The sequence below is a fragment of the Trachemys scripta genome, chromosome 12 (assembly GCF_013100865.1).
Source record: "Trachemys scripta elegans isolate TJP31775 chromosome 12, CAS_Tse_1.0, whole genome shotgun sequence".
Taxonomy (NCBI): domain Eukaryota; kingdom Metazoa; phylum Chordata; order Testudines; family Emydidae; genus Trachemys; species Trachemys scripta.
The window spans coordinates 23,470,316-23,488,335 of record NC_048309.1 but is presented as its reverse complement, the minus strand read 5'-3'; the positions used below and the strand labels follow the sequence as shown (position 1 = coordinate 23,488,335).

At 41.6% G+C, this 18,020-nt stretch overlaps 1 protein-coding gene across 5 annotated transcripts in view; it reads right to left on the bottom strand.

The window, feature by feature from the left end:
- The window catches only part of PTPRT (protein tyrosine phosphatase receptor type T), a 707,111-nt gene that overhangs the window by 347,590 nt on the left and 341,501 nt on the right, over positions 1 to 18,020 (bottom strand). For all 5 annotated transcript variants that reach the window (XM_034787359.1, XM_034787363.1, XM_034787360.1 and 2 more), the window contains exon 7: positions 9,416 to 9,709. In XM_034787359.1, coding sequence (XP_034643250.1) covers positions 9,416 to 9,709 — 294 coding nt within the window. The remainder of the gene's footprint in view (positions 1 to 9,415; positions 9,710 to 18,020) is intronic.

The window sequence follows — 18,020 nt, the reverse complement described above, 5'->3', positions numbered from 1 at the left end:
CTCTGCTCCCAAATTCATTCGGTTCCATATATCACCACTTCTTGTGACTGAACCAGCCCACTGGCAAATTAACGTCTGTGTTCATTCCCTTTTCATTCTCCTTGGGGTTCACAGTTGCACATAATAGACCATTTGTTCTCTCCGCTAGATCTCTCCACTTGGCACCAAGCAGATGTCTATAGCAAACACTTACAGCACTATCATTCTAGTTCACAGTCAACAGTTACTGAAAGAGGCAGCTTTCCCCCCGAAATGCAGCTAGATGTGGCAACTGACGACACTTGTTCCCTTGCAGAGAAACTGGACAGATATTTGGCAGTGTCCTTTTAAAAATCAGAATCGAACTATTAAACTGCAAAGTTCAACTGGCCATAAATTGCAGCAGGGTCTTGTATTTTTCCATGGTAGTTTGGACATGTGAATTTTATGAGCCGAGAGAGGTGAAAAGATTGAGGGAAAGAGACAAGAAGAGAGCACCAGAACAAATGCACCATTGTCAAGATTCCATCAGAACATGCTCCAGGGCACATAGCATATTTGATCATCAAAGCTGCCACTTTACTTCCAGAAGATGTGTCACCTGCTTGGTAATAGAATATCCCACTTGTAACAAGGCGAAGAGGAGATATGAGGATCAGGAAACGTTTATTACCTGTTTGGGCAATTTTGTCACTGATGGGGAAAATCATCCTCTGATATTTAAAGGGACTAAGCCCCAAGGATATGTTATGGTTGAAGCCCCTCGCTTTGGTGAGCGTAGCTGTCAATTCCCAGACACAGAATTCGAGGATAAAGGGTCCAAAATGAGGAGCATAGCATTTCTGTAACTTAGCCTTATCTCTCCAGTTCACTTGCCAGAGGCTACTGGGCTGGAACAAAAGCAAAGTCTCAAGCACCAACAAAATGCTGAAGTTAATGGACAGTCACTAGAGTGGTTGCCATCCCCACAGGCTTAGCACAATCCAAGACATCAAATAATGCTCAGACAACATCCTGCCATACATAACAGGTCACCTGCTATGCCCACTCACTCTGGGGGCCTCTTGCTGCCAAAAGAATACCTGCAAAGAACAGTTCTTTGTCATTATACTACGCAGTCTTTTATTTCAAGTGTCTCAGCAAGCCTGAGCACAAACAAAAGATGTTCTTATGTAAATTAAAGAAATAATGCCCCCCCCCCCCCCCCCCCAACATTTATCAACAAATTGGAAAGAAAAATAAATCCAGGTAATAAGTTCCACTCACTAGCATGCATTTAAAAAAATGAGGTTTGAAAAAAAATCAGTTTCTGTTGAATCGGAACCTATTTTACAATTATCTACTCTTAAGTGTATATATAGAGAAAGCGAGCAAGCAAGATGGGGAACGGGTAACTACAGTAAGTAGCCCCATTAATTCTGATTACAGTATAATGTTCAAAAGGAGATTTTAGGCTAATACACTTATGTCTCAGCTGCAGAGAATTCCATCTAAAATCATTTAATATGCTACTTATAATCTCTTTTGACTAGTGATTATTTACAGCAAATATTTCAGGCTTTTATGTGCATGTGTGAAAAATCAAATATTAATTATATCAATATAGGGATCCTAAATCTTATATTTTAGCATCAACTTTACATATACAATGTTTTTTCCATTAAATTTTAAAGAGACACCATCCACTTGAAAGATAATTCTCCTATCCGAAGCCCTTTTTAAACCCATTATTGTTACAACACATGCCTAATGAGTAACAGAGAGATTAGAGAAAAATAATTGTTTTCCGAGTTTGTTCCTTTTTTGTGCACTTGATAGTTCTCTCTACAGCCATTTCCATGAGTTCATTACAGTCATTTTTCCTTGTGTGTGACAGTAACCACAGAAAAGAAAAATGTTTTTATAAAATATGAAAATGTACATCCAAACTCTCAAAAGTTGGCAAAGTGATTCTGCAAGGGTCAGCAAGGGACACCCCCACACACCCCTCCCCAGTGTATTCTGGTGGGCTTCCCCCCCGCCCTATTTCTGAAGCATCAGAGATGGCCATAGCTGGAGATGGGATACTGGATGGGGTGGGCCAGGACTCTGAGGTGGCCTCAAGCATTCTGTCTCCCAGTGCTTGGCTGGCTGGTACTTGCTCGCATGCTCAGGGTCTAATTTATCACCACATGTGGTGTCAGGAAGGAATTTTACCCCAGATCACATTGGCAGTGACCTTGGGGGCAGGTTTCACCTTCCTCTGGGGCAAGGGGTGCAGGGTCACTTTCCGGAATCATCTGGGTATATCTCACGTAATCAATCTGCTGCCATTGCAGGGGCCCCAGGAATTGGTGCACTTCAGTCCCTCCTATTCTCTGCCTGTGGAATCACAATAGTTTAGTCTTCCGAAGACTGTAACACATTGGTCTCATATAAGTTGCTGGGTTTAGTTTTCAGGTGTTGGTGGCCTGGGATACACAGGAGATCAGACTAGATGATGTGATGGTCCCTTTTGGCCTTAATTTCTGAGACTCAGAGACATGGGTAGTATTGACACTACTTCTAACTTTTGAACTTCACTCTATTTCATGGCAATAGTTTGCCTTTAAATTCCACCTGCCCATACACACAGGTGAAGTATAGCCCGCGCCTGTTCACTCTGTGTATAATATATATATATATATACATACACACACACACACACACCCCAGACTTCAGCAGGCATAGATCAGTTGAAGTTGTAACAGTTGCCTCAACTTGACCATTTTTTTAAAGTAATATTTCAACAATAATAGGTCAAGACTAACTGCCATTTTCTTAAACTCTTGATCTGTGCCATTGTTTCATTCTCCAGGAGCTAACTCACATCCTCCAGCTGGTTACACCCAGTCTCCATATCTGCTGAATACAGAGAAAGGTTGGAGGTGACCCCTTTAACATTTCTTTTATTAATTTATCTTATCAAAGCTGATAGCTGAAAGCTGAGGCTCCTGGAGAGGGGGTAAGCAGCCGGGGCTGAGGGGGTTGGATAAGGGGCAGGGAGTCCCGGGGACAGTCAGGGTACAGGGAGGGGGCAGAGGTTCTGGGGGGGGGGGCGGTCAGGGGATGGGGAAGGGGAGACCCCCTCCCCTCCCCTGCATTCCCCGAGGCTCCAGAGGGGTTAATTCAGTGGTTCTCAAACTTTTGTACTGGTGACCCCTTTCACATAGTAAACCTCTGAGTGCAACCCCCTCTCATAAATTAAAAACACTTTTAAATATATTTAACACCATTATAAATGCTGGAGGCAAAGCGGGGTTTGAGGTGGAGGCTGACAGCTTGTGACCCCCAGTAATAACCTCGTGACCGCCTGAGGGGTCCTGACCCCCAGTTTGACAACCCCTGGGTTAATTTAATTTTAGCACCCTGTGTCCATTCACAGGCATATGCTATTTTGAGCATTTCAGTTTTCACAACATAGGCTCATCCCAGATTCTGGAACAAGCTCAAATGCTCAGTTTGTGGAGTATGTACCTAAGCTATTCTAAAGACAAACCCACAGTAACCATCTCCAGTTTGTGAGGGACCCCATGGAGCCAGTCTCTAGGAAACAGATACATTCATGGAGGTTAAGTCTATTAATGGCTATTTGCCAGGATGGGTAAGGAATGGTGTCCCTAGCCTCTGTTTGTCAGAGGGTGGAGATGGATGGCAGGAGAGAGATCACTTGATCATTACCTGTTAGGTTCACTCCCTCAGGGGTACTTGGCATTGGCCACTGTCGGTAGACAGGATACTGGGCTGGATGGACTTTTGGTCTGACCCAGTATGGCCATTCTTATGTTCTAACCTAAATGAACCCAAAGTTATGGAGATAGATATGAGTCAAGAAAGCCAGCAGAGTATCAGAAACCTGGAAAAATCTCTGAGTGGATGGGCTCAGGCGTTTGGTCACAAGCTGAGGTGGTTCAAATGTTTTGGATTTTTTTTAAGCAGAATTTTTTTATTGTTTCTTTAAACAATCAAACACAGCAACCAGCAAATATTTGGCCACACACTTCTGAAACCCCAAATCATGTTCAGGTTTTGGCAGACTAATTTCAGCTTTTCAATTAAAAAAAACACAACAAATTTTGAAGGAAAGCAAACATTGTCCGTGATCTTTTCTGCTTTTTAAAAACCCCTAGTTTTCGATCCAAAAAAAGTTTTGACAGAAAATATTTGTCCAACCCTTTTAATGGGTTTTAGTGCCTTTTAGCACTAGGTGATGCTGAGAACCAGTGATACCTTGTAAAGGTGACTTGAAAAGAAGTTCTCTCAAAACTGGGTTTGTGCTGAGATACGGAAGGTTTTTAAATGTTTATTTTTCCCAGGGCCCCACAGGGGCCCCCATGAGAATACAGTATTCTATAGTATTGCAACTTTTTTTTAATGGAAGGGGCCCCCAAAATTGCTTTGCCCCAGGCCCCCTGAATCCTCTGGGCGGCCCTGCCCAAGGATTGCTGAAAAGTGCACACCCAGTGTCCGGAGATCTCTGATCAGAGCACTAACACGTACATGATCCGACTGAGACCTTTCATAGACATGCTCATCCCTGATCCCGTTCTTCTCTCCTAAACCATTGCTTTTGTGGCTGACATCAATGACACCCATCTTGTTCTCCTCCAATTGCAGCTCTGTGCTATGGCTCTGCTCCTACCCAGAGGCAGCTCAGCTCCCGTCTCTTAACTCTCCTTAAGTAACCCGTCCCTCTGGCTGACAGCTTACTGCTGCCAGCAGGGCCGGCTCCAGGTATCAGCTTAACAAGCAGATGCTTGGGGCGGCCAAGGGAGCACCTGCGGCAGTTCGGCGGTGGCAGGTCCCTCACTCCCTCTAGGAGCGAAGGACCTGCCGCTGAACTGTCACCGCCGCCGATCGTGGCTTTTTTTTTTTCTTTGCCCACTCAGCTGCCCCCACTTCCCCTGTTGTCACCGTCTAACAGGCCAAAAAACACTATCACTCACTTGCCAAGATAGTGCTTACCATGAGTTTGGGGCAGATGGCTTTTTCCAGCCTGTAAAGAGTCAGTAAAAAACCATGCAGCAACTTAATTTATTTTGAATATAATTTAGACTGATCAAATGCAGCTGCAGTCCTAAAAACGCTGCCCTGCGGAAAACCAGCCACTGTATCAGTGGTATAAGAAACCTTTTTGTATGGATACATACTGATTGGGAAAGTTTAGATAAGATATTATCCACTTCAATAAAATCCCTTTATGGTTATTTAAAGCAGGGCATTTCATAATCAGTTTTTGATAGGGGATTTATTTAATCAAAAACCTTTCTGAAGTCCATGAAAACAGCTTTCCCTCATTCTGATCAATAATGTGACAAATCATGGATGATTTTGATAAGAATTGTCTTCTGGTGCAGTAACTTTCTAAACTCACGCTAAGATAGTCTCGGTCACACTTCAGTTGGATGCAAGGCCTGCGGTAAAGAAAGTTAGATAATTGTAACTTTGGAAGTTATTTTCCATAGCTTCACATGGAGAGGGAAGAATGATTCAGTGGTCTAGATACAAGACTGGGAGCCTGAGTTCTAAAGCTGGCTCTGAGCAGGACACTGAAAATCAGGCTATAAGATATTGCCCAAACCAGAGGCAATAAGCATCTGCAACTCCTGTTGGCTTCAGCAAGCTGTGCACGGGCTGAAATTGTGGAAAAGCAGCATCACTTGCCCCATAACCTCAGCCATACAGAACAACGCCATCCACAGCCTCAGAAACAACTCTGATGGCTACCCTCAGGGAAACTGAGCCACAAGATTTTCAATCTCTGTAGAAGAATGCCTATATCAAAGAGGTACTGGAGATTATTTCACAGGATACCATCAAACTAAGTCACCTTTCTGAAAATTGTGGATCTACTATACTTACAACCATCACCTATGGTTTCTGCAACAAATATATTAGTGATCATTTTTCGGTTTACATGTTGCACTTGGAAACCAGTTCCGTAGTCAGTTTTGCTGTTTATGCTGTATAGTCCTTTAGGACCTGACCACAAAACAGAGATATTTACATGAACAAAGCCACATACATATGTAAACGTTTGTTGTTTTTCCATTGCTGAAATGGCCTTGCAAATAGGGGAGCAGAAAACACACACACAAAAATCAGTATTGGCTAAAATGATGCTCCATCATAAACTGATTTTTTTCATTAGACAGTTTTATAAAAAAAATTGAGTTAATGGTGTCACTTTCTTCTTTGTTCAGAACAGTCTTGAAAGATTGTTACTGTATAAGTCTGATGTAATTATCCTAGTAATAAGATATTTGAAGAGGTTGTACCACCCGGTATGAAAATTGGGATAATGATTTAAATTTTCTAGTCTATTATCTGAGTTACCATTATGAGGATGATATATAAAATCTTCAGATATTGGCTAAGCATCTTCCCTCCCTCCTTAGAGGCAATATTTAAATCATTAGAACCTCTCCAACCTGGTGCTTTTGACAAAGTATAAATGTCATCACTATCAATCTCAACAACCTCTGTATGACAATTAACATTAACGCAGTGACCTTCTCCACAGTTAGATTTCATTAGTAAATTACAACTGAAAAAAAAAATAGAGTGACATTGGTTAGCCAAATTGGTCCGATTATCTACCTCATCATTCGTGATGTTAGTCAATGCCATACAAGGTAAAGGAAACCCCAGTGATCTGGAGCACAGTAGAAGAGATCATTAGAGGCAGCACTAGTGCCCCTTCCTCCTCCTCCAGTGAAGTAAGCTTTAATTTAAAGCAAGTGTTCTTTACAGAGATGACATGCACAAGTTTGCAGATGCTGGTTTTTGTTGCTCCTGCAAAAGTGTGATCGTACCCATTGTTTCAGACACCTAATTTGTGCAAGTTTTATTTGAAATACAAATCAGGAAATTACAGGGCAAACCAAAAAGCCATGGCACAATTGCAGTTCCTGTGTTGGAGAGTTAGAGAGACTGTTTCTTTCAGTAGCCCCTGGAAGGCATAAACTACTGCAAAAGGGAGCAGTGAGGAAGCAGGACTGAGCTGTCCATTTCCCCCTCTCCACCATCATGTGGAGCTGGCTGGACACAGGGGCTCATGCTGTACCTTGTAAGGACTGGTGTAGTATGTGCACTCCCTCTATGGGACTCAGGAGCTGGAGGGATTATGCCTCCTTGGGAGTGTTGCAGTTTCTGAGTGTACAGTTAACTCCATGCAGAAATCTGGGCTTACAGGTGCCAATCAGGCGCCAAATCTCAAACTTTGACCTTCACCATTACCGGTGTAACACTAGTTTCCATCTTAGCCCCTTAAGACAATCGATCAGCCCGTGATTTGTGCTGAAGGCTAGAGAATCTGACAGTGATTCTGGTGTTCAAAGAGTTGCAGGAAGGCAAGAGGATGAGCACAGTGGCACTTGCTGAAATACTGAGTGTGTTGGGATGCTGGCAACAGAATCCTTGTTCTTTCCCTCTATGTGCAACAACTGTGGAAAACCCTCCAACCATCTGCCAGCTCCTGCCTATCTGATAGATATCATGCAACATCAAACACCTGTGTGCCAGATCTGCACAGTTTGCATGAATGTCACTGCTGTTTTGTCTCAAGAAAACACTGCATGCCAAGTGCTTTACTTGCCCATTTCAAAGAGAACAGAATGTAGTTAGGAAGCTTCCGTTTTCTTCATGTCGCACTCAACTCCCTACTCTTCCCCATTTGGAGAGGGAAGGAGGGTTGACAGGGGTTCTCATGCTGTGGCAGTTTGTGATGAATACTAATGCATCAAGACTTAATCCAACCAGAGGAAAACATTTGGCCCAATGTAGTTACTGCTTAAAATACTTTAAACCCCCTTGCAGACATCAGGTTGGTTGGTTTACTTCATCAACATGGATATTTGGAATCAGATATTTTGCACAAGCTCACTAAAGTCCATTATATTACCCTAGTGGAAGGAAGAGAGAGACATCCTCTATCAACTTTTCTCCTTTGTTTAAACTATTGCAAGAGACATCTAGAAATTTGCAGATGAAATGTGATCCAAATCTTGAGAAGAAAGCAGTATGGAAGGAAGGATCTTACAGTGGGATGCCTAACCCACTCCATTGCCGTCCAACAAGCTTGATTTCCCTTGGCAAGTGACAAATACACAGCATATTCAGAACACCAAGAACGGGTTCATCTTTCTCCAGGAAAGTTAAAACTGGATTACAGAACTGGTCTCCTCCACCCCCTTCTTCAAAATTCCTCCATGCAAACATGAAGGAACAAAGCACAATATCCTGCAACATTCAAATAGCACTGAATGCTGCCACAGGTAAAGTTATTCAGCCTCCTTGAATGGAGGACAAAAATATACTCGTCCCACACTTTCTAACACTTGCCATTAATGCTATTGATTTGTTGGAACTTTTTATTAAGGCAAAGTTACAACAAATCATTATAACATACTACATCATACATTGTTTATTCAGGATCAGGTTAATAGTCAAAGAACCTGGCTAAAGATTCTGACTTGCTGGCTGGGTAGTTGGTGAAAAAGCTTTTCAATTACATGGACAGTCCATATTTTATGATAGCACAATTCTATAAGAGGAAAGGTAAGATTTTTCCAATAATATGCAATATAAAGTCTAGCTGCTAACTATAAACAAATAAATTAATTGTATGTTCATTCAGATTTGTACACATCAGGAAGTTTTATGGTGGAGTCTCCATGAATTTAAGGTCTGATTTGATTCTGTAAGTCAAAAGCCCTGGTTGATAAATTCAGCTGTGCATAAAATTTGATGCAGAGCAAAACTAGCCATATGGGTATCAGTGGGTGGAGATTTGCACTGTTTTGAAGAAAAAATAAGTCTGGGGAGGAAATCAAAGACAAAACAAAACAAGACATTTTGAAACAATCACAGAATTACATATTATAAAAATATTTCTGAAGTTTGTACAAAGTGCCGAAAGCTTTCTGTTTTGTGGCTGACACTGCAAAAGTTACTTAAGAGGTAAAGTATGTATTTACTATGCACTTAAGAGATGGAAACATTGATAATGGGCTTGTCTTAGGGTCAATGAACTAGTTTGAAAGATTATCATTGGCTTGTCTTCTTCTTATCTTCTTGGGTGTCCCACTTCCACTGTGAGTGGGAATGCATTGTAGATGTCTAAACAGCTGCCTATGCCTATTAAAAGCATGCCACCTGAACAGAAAAATGAATGTAAGAAAACAAACATACCACAATCAATCCATATCCTGAATTCAAAGAGTGCTCCAGACAATACAGCTACATCAGACGAGAGATGGGAGTATTGGCTGTTATTGGGTCAGTAACTCATTGGTGCATAGAAATAAGAGTAGAGCTAGATACGGCTTGCACTGTAATGCAGCCTTGTTCAGGTTTCAATCACAAAACATTTAAACCAAAACCACAGTGCTGTTTATAAAGTATAAGATTCCCCTACCTGCACATTTTGTTCTTGTCGTGAGTGGAGGCCCAGGGGGCCCTGTGCCCCCTTCACCAGGACGGGTGAGGAGCACTCTGATCTCATACTCCACATCGGGGTCCAGGTGCCACAGTTTGTAATTTGGTGAGTCTACGATGTGTGTTTCTACCCAGTTCCCAGTGGTTGTACGGTACTCCACCTCCTTCAATATTATAGGCCCATCTCCGATGATAGAATTGGCGTTGGGTTTGATCCACAGATAGGTGGCGCCGACAGCCAGCAGTTCAGGGGGCGCAATGGGCGTGGGAGGTTCTGCAAGCAACAAAAAAATTAGAAGATGCTTGTGAAATGTGTTAAAGTCCAGTCAAGTTAAGCATTATTAACAATACACCATGTTCAGCAGAAAGGCTGGTCCAAACTCTGCTCTGTTACACTGGTGCACTTCTCACGAATACGTACCCGATAATACCTTACATGAGATTGAATTCCATGGAATTGAGCATAATTTGGCTTAATATATTTATTTCTAAGTGGGTGCTATAACAGACTCCAGGAGGCAGAAAGTCCTACCCTTTATGGAAAACGAGGAGCCCCATAATATGAAAGAAAAATAAGTTTTATCTATTTAGAAATACTCTCACGAAATACAGCTCCTGAGCGTAGCCCAGCCCATGTACTCATCTCAAACTAGAGAACTTTATCCTCACCCAGCTCCTGAGTCATTTACCATAGAGTGATTATTAAAATAAAATACTGTAATTTGAAAAGTTCAACACTGTTGCCACAGTTATTTCCTACTCTTAGAGGAGAAAATGCAGTGTATCAAATGGCACTGTATAGTTGTGGGCAAAGACCATGTTTTTAATCCGTGACCACTGTATTTAGAAAATTCAAATGCCATTTTAATAAGAAGCTGTAGTTTTAAAATAGGATAAATTTTTAGACCAAATTAGTTGACAATGTCTTTAAAAATACAATTGAAAATGTATTTAAATGCCTGAAGGGTCTTTGCCTGTTTAATAGTAACACAAACAGAGTGCTGCTGAAATTCAACGTAACTACATGACAGCTTTGGTGGAGCTAAAAGAGAAACTGAGACAGTGAATTAACAGACACTATTGTTTTCCAGAGCAAAATATGTTTAACTTCATGAGTGATGGCACTAAATCCAAGTCTGCGTGAGACTTGAAGACTGCCTGGAAGAAGTCTGAGAAGCATCATCAGGAGGCAGGAACCAGACGGGTGCAGATTACCTCTGTGATAAAAAGGAGAGCAAGTCAGCAAGACGGCTCTCCAGCACCCTTTGATTAAATCCTCAAAAAGTCTACAGGGGCCTGGCAACCTGCCTCATTTTTTGTACTATCCCTGTATACATAACTCTGGCATATTGGAAGCCACATGAATACCATATGCCTTGTGGTTTTGAAAACCTGAACTGAAATGTGCAAGATTCTGAGTGATTTCTTTAATCACATCTGGTCTGTTTTCCACCCCTCTAATTTGGTTTGCCCTCAGCCCAGAGGACACAGAAATTCTCTTTGCTTGTGAAACTAAGGAGACAGACACAGCAGACACCTTTTTTCTTAAGGAAAGAAGTCCTATAGAAGTTAGTGACACAGAGCCTTTTAAGTTTTAGAAATAGATTTCTGTAAGAGTTACTCTAAAAACCCTTTTGAATTGAATAGAATGATAAGCTTTCCTTCTGTGATTAGTTAAAGGAATGAATGCCTTGGCTGCAAACCACAGAGGAGCTCAAGAGATATGCATTGATGGGGAATGAGAACAAACATTGGGGTGTGCAGAACATTCCTGAAAGTGTGGAAATGCCCCCCCTGAACCTTAGGAAGCACCGTAGTCCCCCATTCCATAACTTACAAGGTTCAGTGTAGGGGCATGGAGGTTACCCAAAGTCATAGGAGATCCTGCAATTCCCCACTTGAAATTTTTGATGGAGAAAAAACCCAACTCCATTGACAAGCCTTCTTAGCCAAGGGGTTTTTACTCTGAGCTTAAATTCTGTAGAGCAGGGGTAGGCAACCTATGGCATGGGTGCCAAAGGCAGCACGCGAGCTGATTTTCAGTGGCACTCACCCTGCCCAGGTCCTGGCCACCGGTCCGGGGGGCTATGCATTTTAATTTAATTTTAAATGAAGCTTCTTAAACATTTTTAAAACCTTATTTACTTTACATACCACAGTAGTTTAGTTATATATTATAGACATAAAAAGAGACCTTCTAAAAACGTTAAAATGTATTACTGGCACGTGAAACCTTAAATCAGAGTGAATAAATGAAGACTCGGCACACCACTTCTGAAAGGTTGCTGACCCCTGCTGTAGAGCATCAGGGCCTTAGATTAAAAGCCCTCTAGCAAGACACCTGGGCCTGGATGCACAAAAGGAGTTAGGTGCTTAAGTTTCTGTTTTAGGCACCTAAGGGTATGTCTACACCATGAGGGAGGAGGGGCCCAGATTCTGGGCTCCAGCCCGAGCCCAAATGTCAACACTGTAATTTTCTATAGCCCCACAAGCCTGAATGAGCTGACATGGGCCAGCCATGGGTGTTTTATTGCAGCGTAGACATACCCTAAATACCAGTTTGGGGACCACTGTAATGCACAAAACTCCTGCTGAACTCTGCTGGCACCTAGACTCAGTTGACACCTAGCTTTTCAGGGTACAAGTTCCCTCGGTGCCTATGTTTCTGCCTCTGGACATGTGCGCTGCTGCCTCCCTGTAGGCACCCAGATACCTATCTTTCACTTAAGCCATAAAGTGATTCACAAACCAGGGGAAGACAGGCATTTGGACACCTAAGTCATGTGCCGGGCCCAATCCTATAGGTGTCCTCTGGGCATGGCTACCGGGTAGGGCCCCTTAGATGAGTTCACACAAAACAGCTGAAGGAAGGGAGAAGGAGGAGGTCCCTCGGAACGTTTAGCACATATGGGCACCCTGACCACTGGGCTGAAAGTTATGAGGGAGGTCCTCCTCCTTCCTCCCGGCTTCTTGTTAAAATGGTGTAAATCAGTGGTTTTCAACCTTTTTTCATTTGGGGACCCCTAACAATTTCAAATGGAGGGGCAGGTCCCTTTGAAAATCTTAGGCATAGTGTGTGGACCCTCAGGTGTCCGTGGACCACAGGTAGAAAAACCACTGTTCTATGGTAATGAGAACCTTTCACAGACCCCTTAGACGTAGGCTGTGGACCCAGACTGAAAACCACTGGTGTGGGCAACTGACAGCAGGAGAGGGGTCACAGCTGAGAATCGCTAATAGCATTGCAGTGATAGGCTTAGCACCCTCCCCTTCTGGTCAGCATTTCCCATTAGCTAGCCTAGGAGGGCTCCCTGCCTAGCATACTTGTGATTTGCAGACTAAGGCACCTGTCTCTCCCCATTCATTGTAGAGGAGCCTAGGTGCCTGACTTTGGCTTTGTGAAGCACAGCGATTTTCTAGGTGTTTAACTCCTTTTGTGCATCCAAGCCCCTTGTCTGTAAAGCAAGCAGAACTAGCATGATGATCCATAAATAAGTAATAAAGAGCTGAACAAATAATCTAATGAATAAGTAATTCAGTAAATTCCAGCCCTATTTGTGGTTTGTTAGCGTAAGATAATTTTCTCCGATTAATCCGTTACTCAACAAAATGTATGGTGAATGTTATTTACTCTGCGGCTTGCTATTCAAAGTCTGAGCTGTGTTGCTTCACTGGGATCAACCATAGAAATCACACTATTTGTTCCCTGGAAGAATGAGCAACTCTTATCATCACAATTCTAATTGGAGTGGTAGATATCCCCCAAAAGCAAACAAAACAGTGTGAGAAATAGTTTGTTTAAAATTCAAACAAATGTTTGCAAACCTAGTTTTTGCCCCTTTCTCCAAACTCCAGGCGGAAACTTTTTAGTGTCAAAAAGCTAGTGGTTTACATTAGGGACGTCTCCAACAAATCTATTTTCAAAAAAAAAATCAACCACGGGTAGCTAGATTTTCATTAAAAATATGAGCATCAAACTGCTTAATATTGATTTTTCCCCTCTGCACCATAATTAAAAGATGATCTTACAGATTTATTTTTTTATGCCAAAAAAAAAAAAAAAAAGACGACGGCATCTTACAAGTCAAGTTACATCCCAAGTTAGGAGACAAATGAAATATTAAGCCCCAAACTCCTAGGTATCACATAGTATAATAGCAACATTATGTAAATTACTTTGGGATTTGGTTGAGGATTAGAAAAAAGATTTACCGGTAGAACAGTTAAATTAGTAGAGCTCCATCTTCTCTACACATTCAAAGCAAGTTTAGATACTCTAAGGATTAGCAAACCGCTTCAGAATAAGAAATCCACAGTGCTCTCCTCCATCCCCTTTCACCTCCACCCTGGATCAACACAAACCGTTCTGAAGGGTTTGTCCAATGTTTTCTTGTTTCCATCTATTTTTGCCCTTTCAGGTTCTGACTAGGAGCAGAAGTGCCAAAACATCACAAGAAAATGATGAAAATTGCTTAAGACTGTCAAACCCAATTCTAAAGATTCAAGGAACTTGAATGAACATTAGTTGAACAAATTATTTTGGCCTCAATCCTGCACCACTGAAGGCAACAGGAGCTTTTCCATCACCTTAAATAGGACTAGGATCAAGACCTTAACCTCATTCTGTACCTAAATATTGAAAATATTTCACCTTAAAGAATAAAGCCATTATTTATCAGAGCAGGCACCTGGAGCAGGAGCAGTATATATGTTGTGACCTATGCAAATAAACTGCACTTGTAACCATTACAAATTGCCTGCTTGATGCTATGAGCTGGCGATTCTAATTAACGTTTATGTGATCTTATCAGTGATTTTAAATGCTTATTAAATGGAGTGGTGACAGATTGAGAATATATCCGTGTCAAATTGTGAACTCCATTTTGTTTTTATGAACCCTATTTTATTCCAGGGGCCCTACCTTATAATAAAACCTTTGTTTGGGTGTGTGACCTTCATGTTGTATTACAAACCTCCTTAGTGGATTATAACATCCATTTTATAGTAGGAGCTTGACACCTAGTGGAAAAATTATGTCTGAGAAGCTGTGACAGAGCAATCAAGGGTCATCAATGTTGAATGACTCTCCTACTAGAACAATGGGTTTTCTTCTGGTAGGCTATCAACTTTGAAGGGCTACACAGAAGCCAACAGGGGATGAGGTGTTTCTTTGAGTTAGGAGGAGGAGGGGTGACCACCACCAAATAAAAACAGAGCAGCTTAAGGAGAAAGAGAAGGTAGGAAGGGCTGTCTAACACGGAAGGACACTGAATAAACCCAGGACTTGTGGAAGGCATGAGTTCAGACTCAAGTGGAGGAGGGCTGTTCATGAACTTGTTTTTCAAAGATAAGTAAATCTAGTGTGCTTTAATAAGCACCCAGATTTTTAAAGGTATTTAGGTGTTGCTGTGCTCAGTGTCTTGATGCCTAACTGATTTGGGAGCCTAAATCTCATGTTCAAAAGGAATTTATTGACTTAGAAATCTGAAGTCTAAGAGAGCAAAGCTGGCAGAGTTCTCCATGAGGGCTCCTCAGTTTTGGAATTCAGTCCCAACATCTTCTGCTGCTTTGTGTAAATGGGCCAGCCACCTCCTGAGCATCCACTTGTGGCCTGAGGTCATTCTGCAGGCGCCCTACCACAGTTTCCCTCTTCTTCAGCTCAGGGCCCCGTAAATCAAACTATCAGAATAACTCTGTTTTGGTGCAGCATGCCCTCCTTTGGGGCTGGATTTATTAACATTAAAGTCAGTTCCAAAATAAAGTTCTCGAAAAGCCCCATCAAGTCCATATTCCCAGTTTCTTTCTCTCTTGGGGTCTCTCAGGCCTTCCTTGCATGGAGCGTTGTTCCTGAAGACTCAGGGTTCACTGCTGGAGCCTAGTCACTCCTAGTGGACTTGTCTGTCCCTCCCTCTAAGCATCCCCCCTTTCCTGGAGTTTCCTGCTGCTCTCTGTAGAAGATTTGGATCCTCCATACCATACCCAGCTGGACTAATTGTATGGGACTGACTGCTCCAGGCCCCTGACCCTTAAAGGTGCAGGTCATCCCATTACAGGTTGCAATAGTCCATTTTTTGTTTGCTTGTTTGTTTACTTATCGGTCATGCTGCAAACCCCATCTATTTGAAACAGTCATTTGGGTAATGTAGTGGTGTGGATTTTCAGGAATCTATAATGGTGAAAATTCCAGTTTTCTGCCTGGATTCTTTTGAGAAGAAAAATTGTTTGCATTTTTAATTTTGTCATATGTGCCCAGTCTCTGGAATTAGGTGTTCTTTCATGTTTCATACTTTGAAATAAATATAAACATCAGAGCAATCACTATTGCATTTAATTGGAAATGTTAGTCTCTGGTGTAGACATGCGATAGCTACTGCAAAAAATGATTTTGTCTAATGCAAAAAATGCATGGGAGAGAGAATGGTAGATCATTGAACACTTTCTGGTGAGCATAACAAAAACAGAGGTAAGAACTTTTAACCAGATCTAACATACAATGCTTTCCTGTAGTAACAGATTGCTGCATTGTATCATTGTACAAAGATGGAGGGCAACAACTGAAATTGCTTTCTGTGTCACAGTAGTACTTCAACACCCCATTGTGATGGGCACTGTTCATAGATACAGTATCTGCCCCAAACAGTTTAATGTAAATTGGCAAGACAGAGAGAGGGAAGTATTATCCCCATTCCACTGATGAGGAACCAGGTTATCCCAGGTGATATAAGAAGTCTGTAGTAGAGCTGGGGCTTCAAACCATACCTGAGTTACAGTCAATCCTTTAACCATAATGCCATCCTTCATCATCCATTGGAAAGAAATGGTCTCTAATGTGTGAACATTATGTACAAATGCTCATTAAAGCTGAAGGGCCTTTTCTCACTTGGCTCCCCTTCTGTCCTAGGTTTCCCCAGCCATTTCCAACTTCAGATGAAAGCTGCTAACACAGTGGCTGCTCTTAAAAGTTCACTGGCTTGGAAGATTCAACCATTTCTATTACATTACCTATTTTAAAGACATGAAATGTTTCTGAAACTGATAGAGTCTTTTAATCTGGTGAAATTTTAAAGCAGGCATGCTCAAAAAGTTAATATAGAGACAAATTAATGCAAGTGATCTCATCTGAGGCATTTCAGTGGTGGTTAGTTCTTCCAGTGAAAAGAGTTTTTATGTCCTAGTCTCTCAAACAGCTACTGATCTCAAGCAAGGGACTCTGTTTGTATAGTCAATAATCTAAGAATAAAAATTCACAGCTAACTTTCCAGTTAAATTAGGGTTGAAATAGATTTGATGTCTACCACCAGTCTGTGTCCACAGCCTATTATATGACTGTAGACGCTAACATGCAAGTATTTTTCACCCTGTTTGATCCTTCACTGTATTACCTGCTGCCTACAGGGAAATTCATCCCAGTCCCATGACTCTGTAATTTTTTGAGCAATCATAGTCCATTGTAATCACATCTTACTGTTCACAGCACTGACAGCAGCTCCAGATATGTGCGTGTATGTTGGATTAAAGCTGCAAAAACATAAGGTCCCTATAGAGAATTGGTATCTGCTAGGATGATATTGTTATAGCTATGTATTCCTAGTTATGAAACCTATTGCTCATGGGACTAGTATTAGGGGAAAATGTACCATATAGATTATCTCAGTTTGGGAAGTAGTTTAGTGTAATCCATTTTTGCAATTTTATAAATGCTTAGGTTTTACTGATCTGTTCACAGGATTACCCAGCACCTCTTTAAAAGACAATCACATTTGCTATTTCCCAGCCTTCCCACATAGTTTAAAGTGAAATTGTGTATTTAGCAGGAGCTTGGCCGTTTGATTTTAAAATTCCTTTGGAACTCTGGTGTTGTCCTAGGGACTTAAACTGATTAGTTAAACAGAATCATGCCAAACCACCTCTCTCTCTCTCTCTCTTTTTTTTTTCTTGACACCCCAATCTCTGAAATTGCATCATCCTTACCTACCCTGAACCTATTCTTTTCCAGATATCTGCCCAACAATGTTGTAATGAAGACTGATGCAAAGAAAAAATTTAGCCTCTGCAATGGACGTATCCTCTTCAGAACTTCTTTACTCTGGGAGTTAGCAGATTTGCTGATTTCCCACTTTTGATATACGTAATGTCTTTTTCTGTTTGTCTCTTTGGCTACATCTCTTCAGATGCTCTCAATTCCATTCTTCTCTTGGCTTCACTTAGGTGGGGTTTCCATTTTCTTAATACATTTTGGGTCCCTCCTTCACGTTTCTTCCTTCTTTGCCTGCCTTTCTTGATCATTTGGTTAGATTGTGACTGATTCCCTTATTGGCAGGTTTGCTGGTCCTCAGGGGTTTGCCATTGCACTTCCCCCATGCTGTATTGCCCCATACATGAATGCTATTTCAGGCTATGTGGATTTGGTTTGGTTTCTATTTGAAGGTATTTAAAACACTGTATAGAGAGTTGGGTCTGAATCCCTCACTGTGGGAGAGTTGAGATTCTGATACAAATTAGGTTTAATTCTAGATTAGATTTAGATCTAATGGGTCTGGGCCTGATGCCCATTAGAATAGAAGGATGGTCATATGATTAAAGTA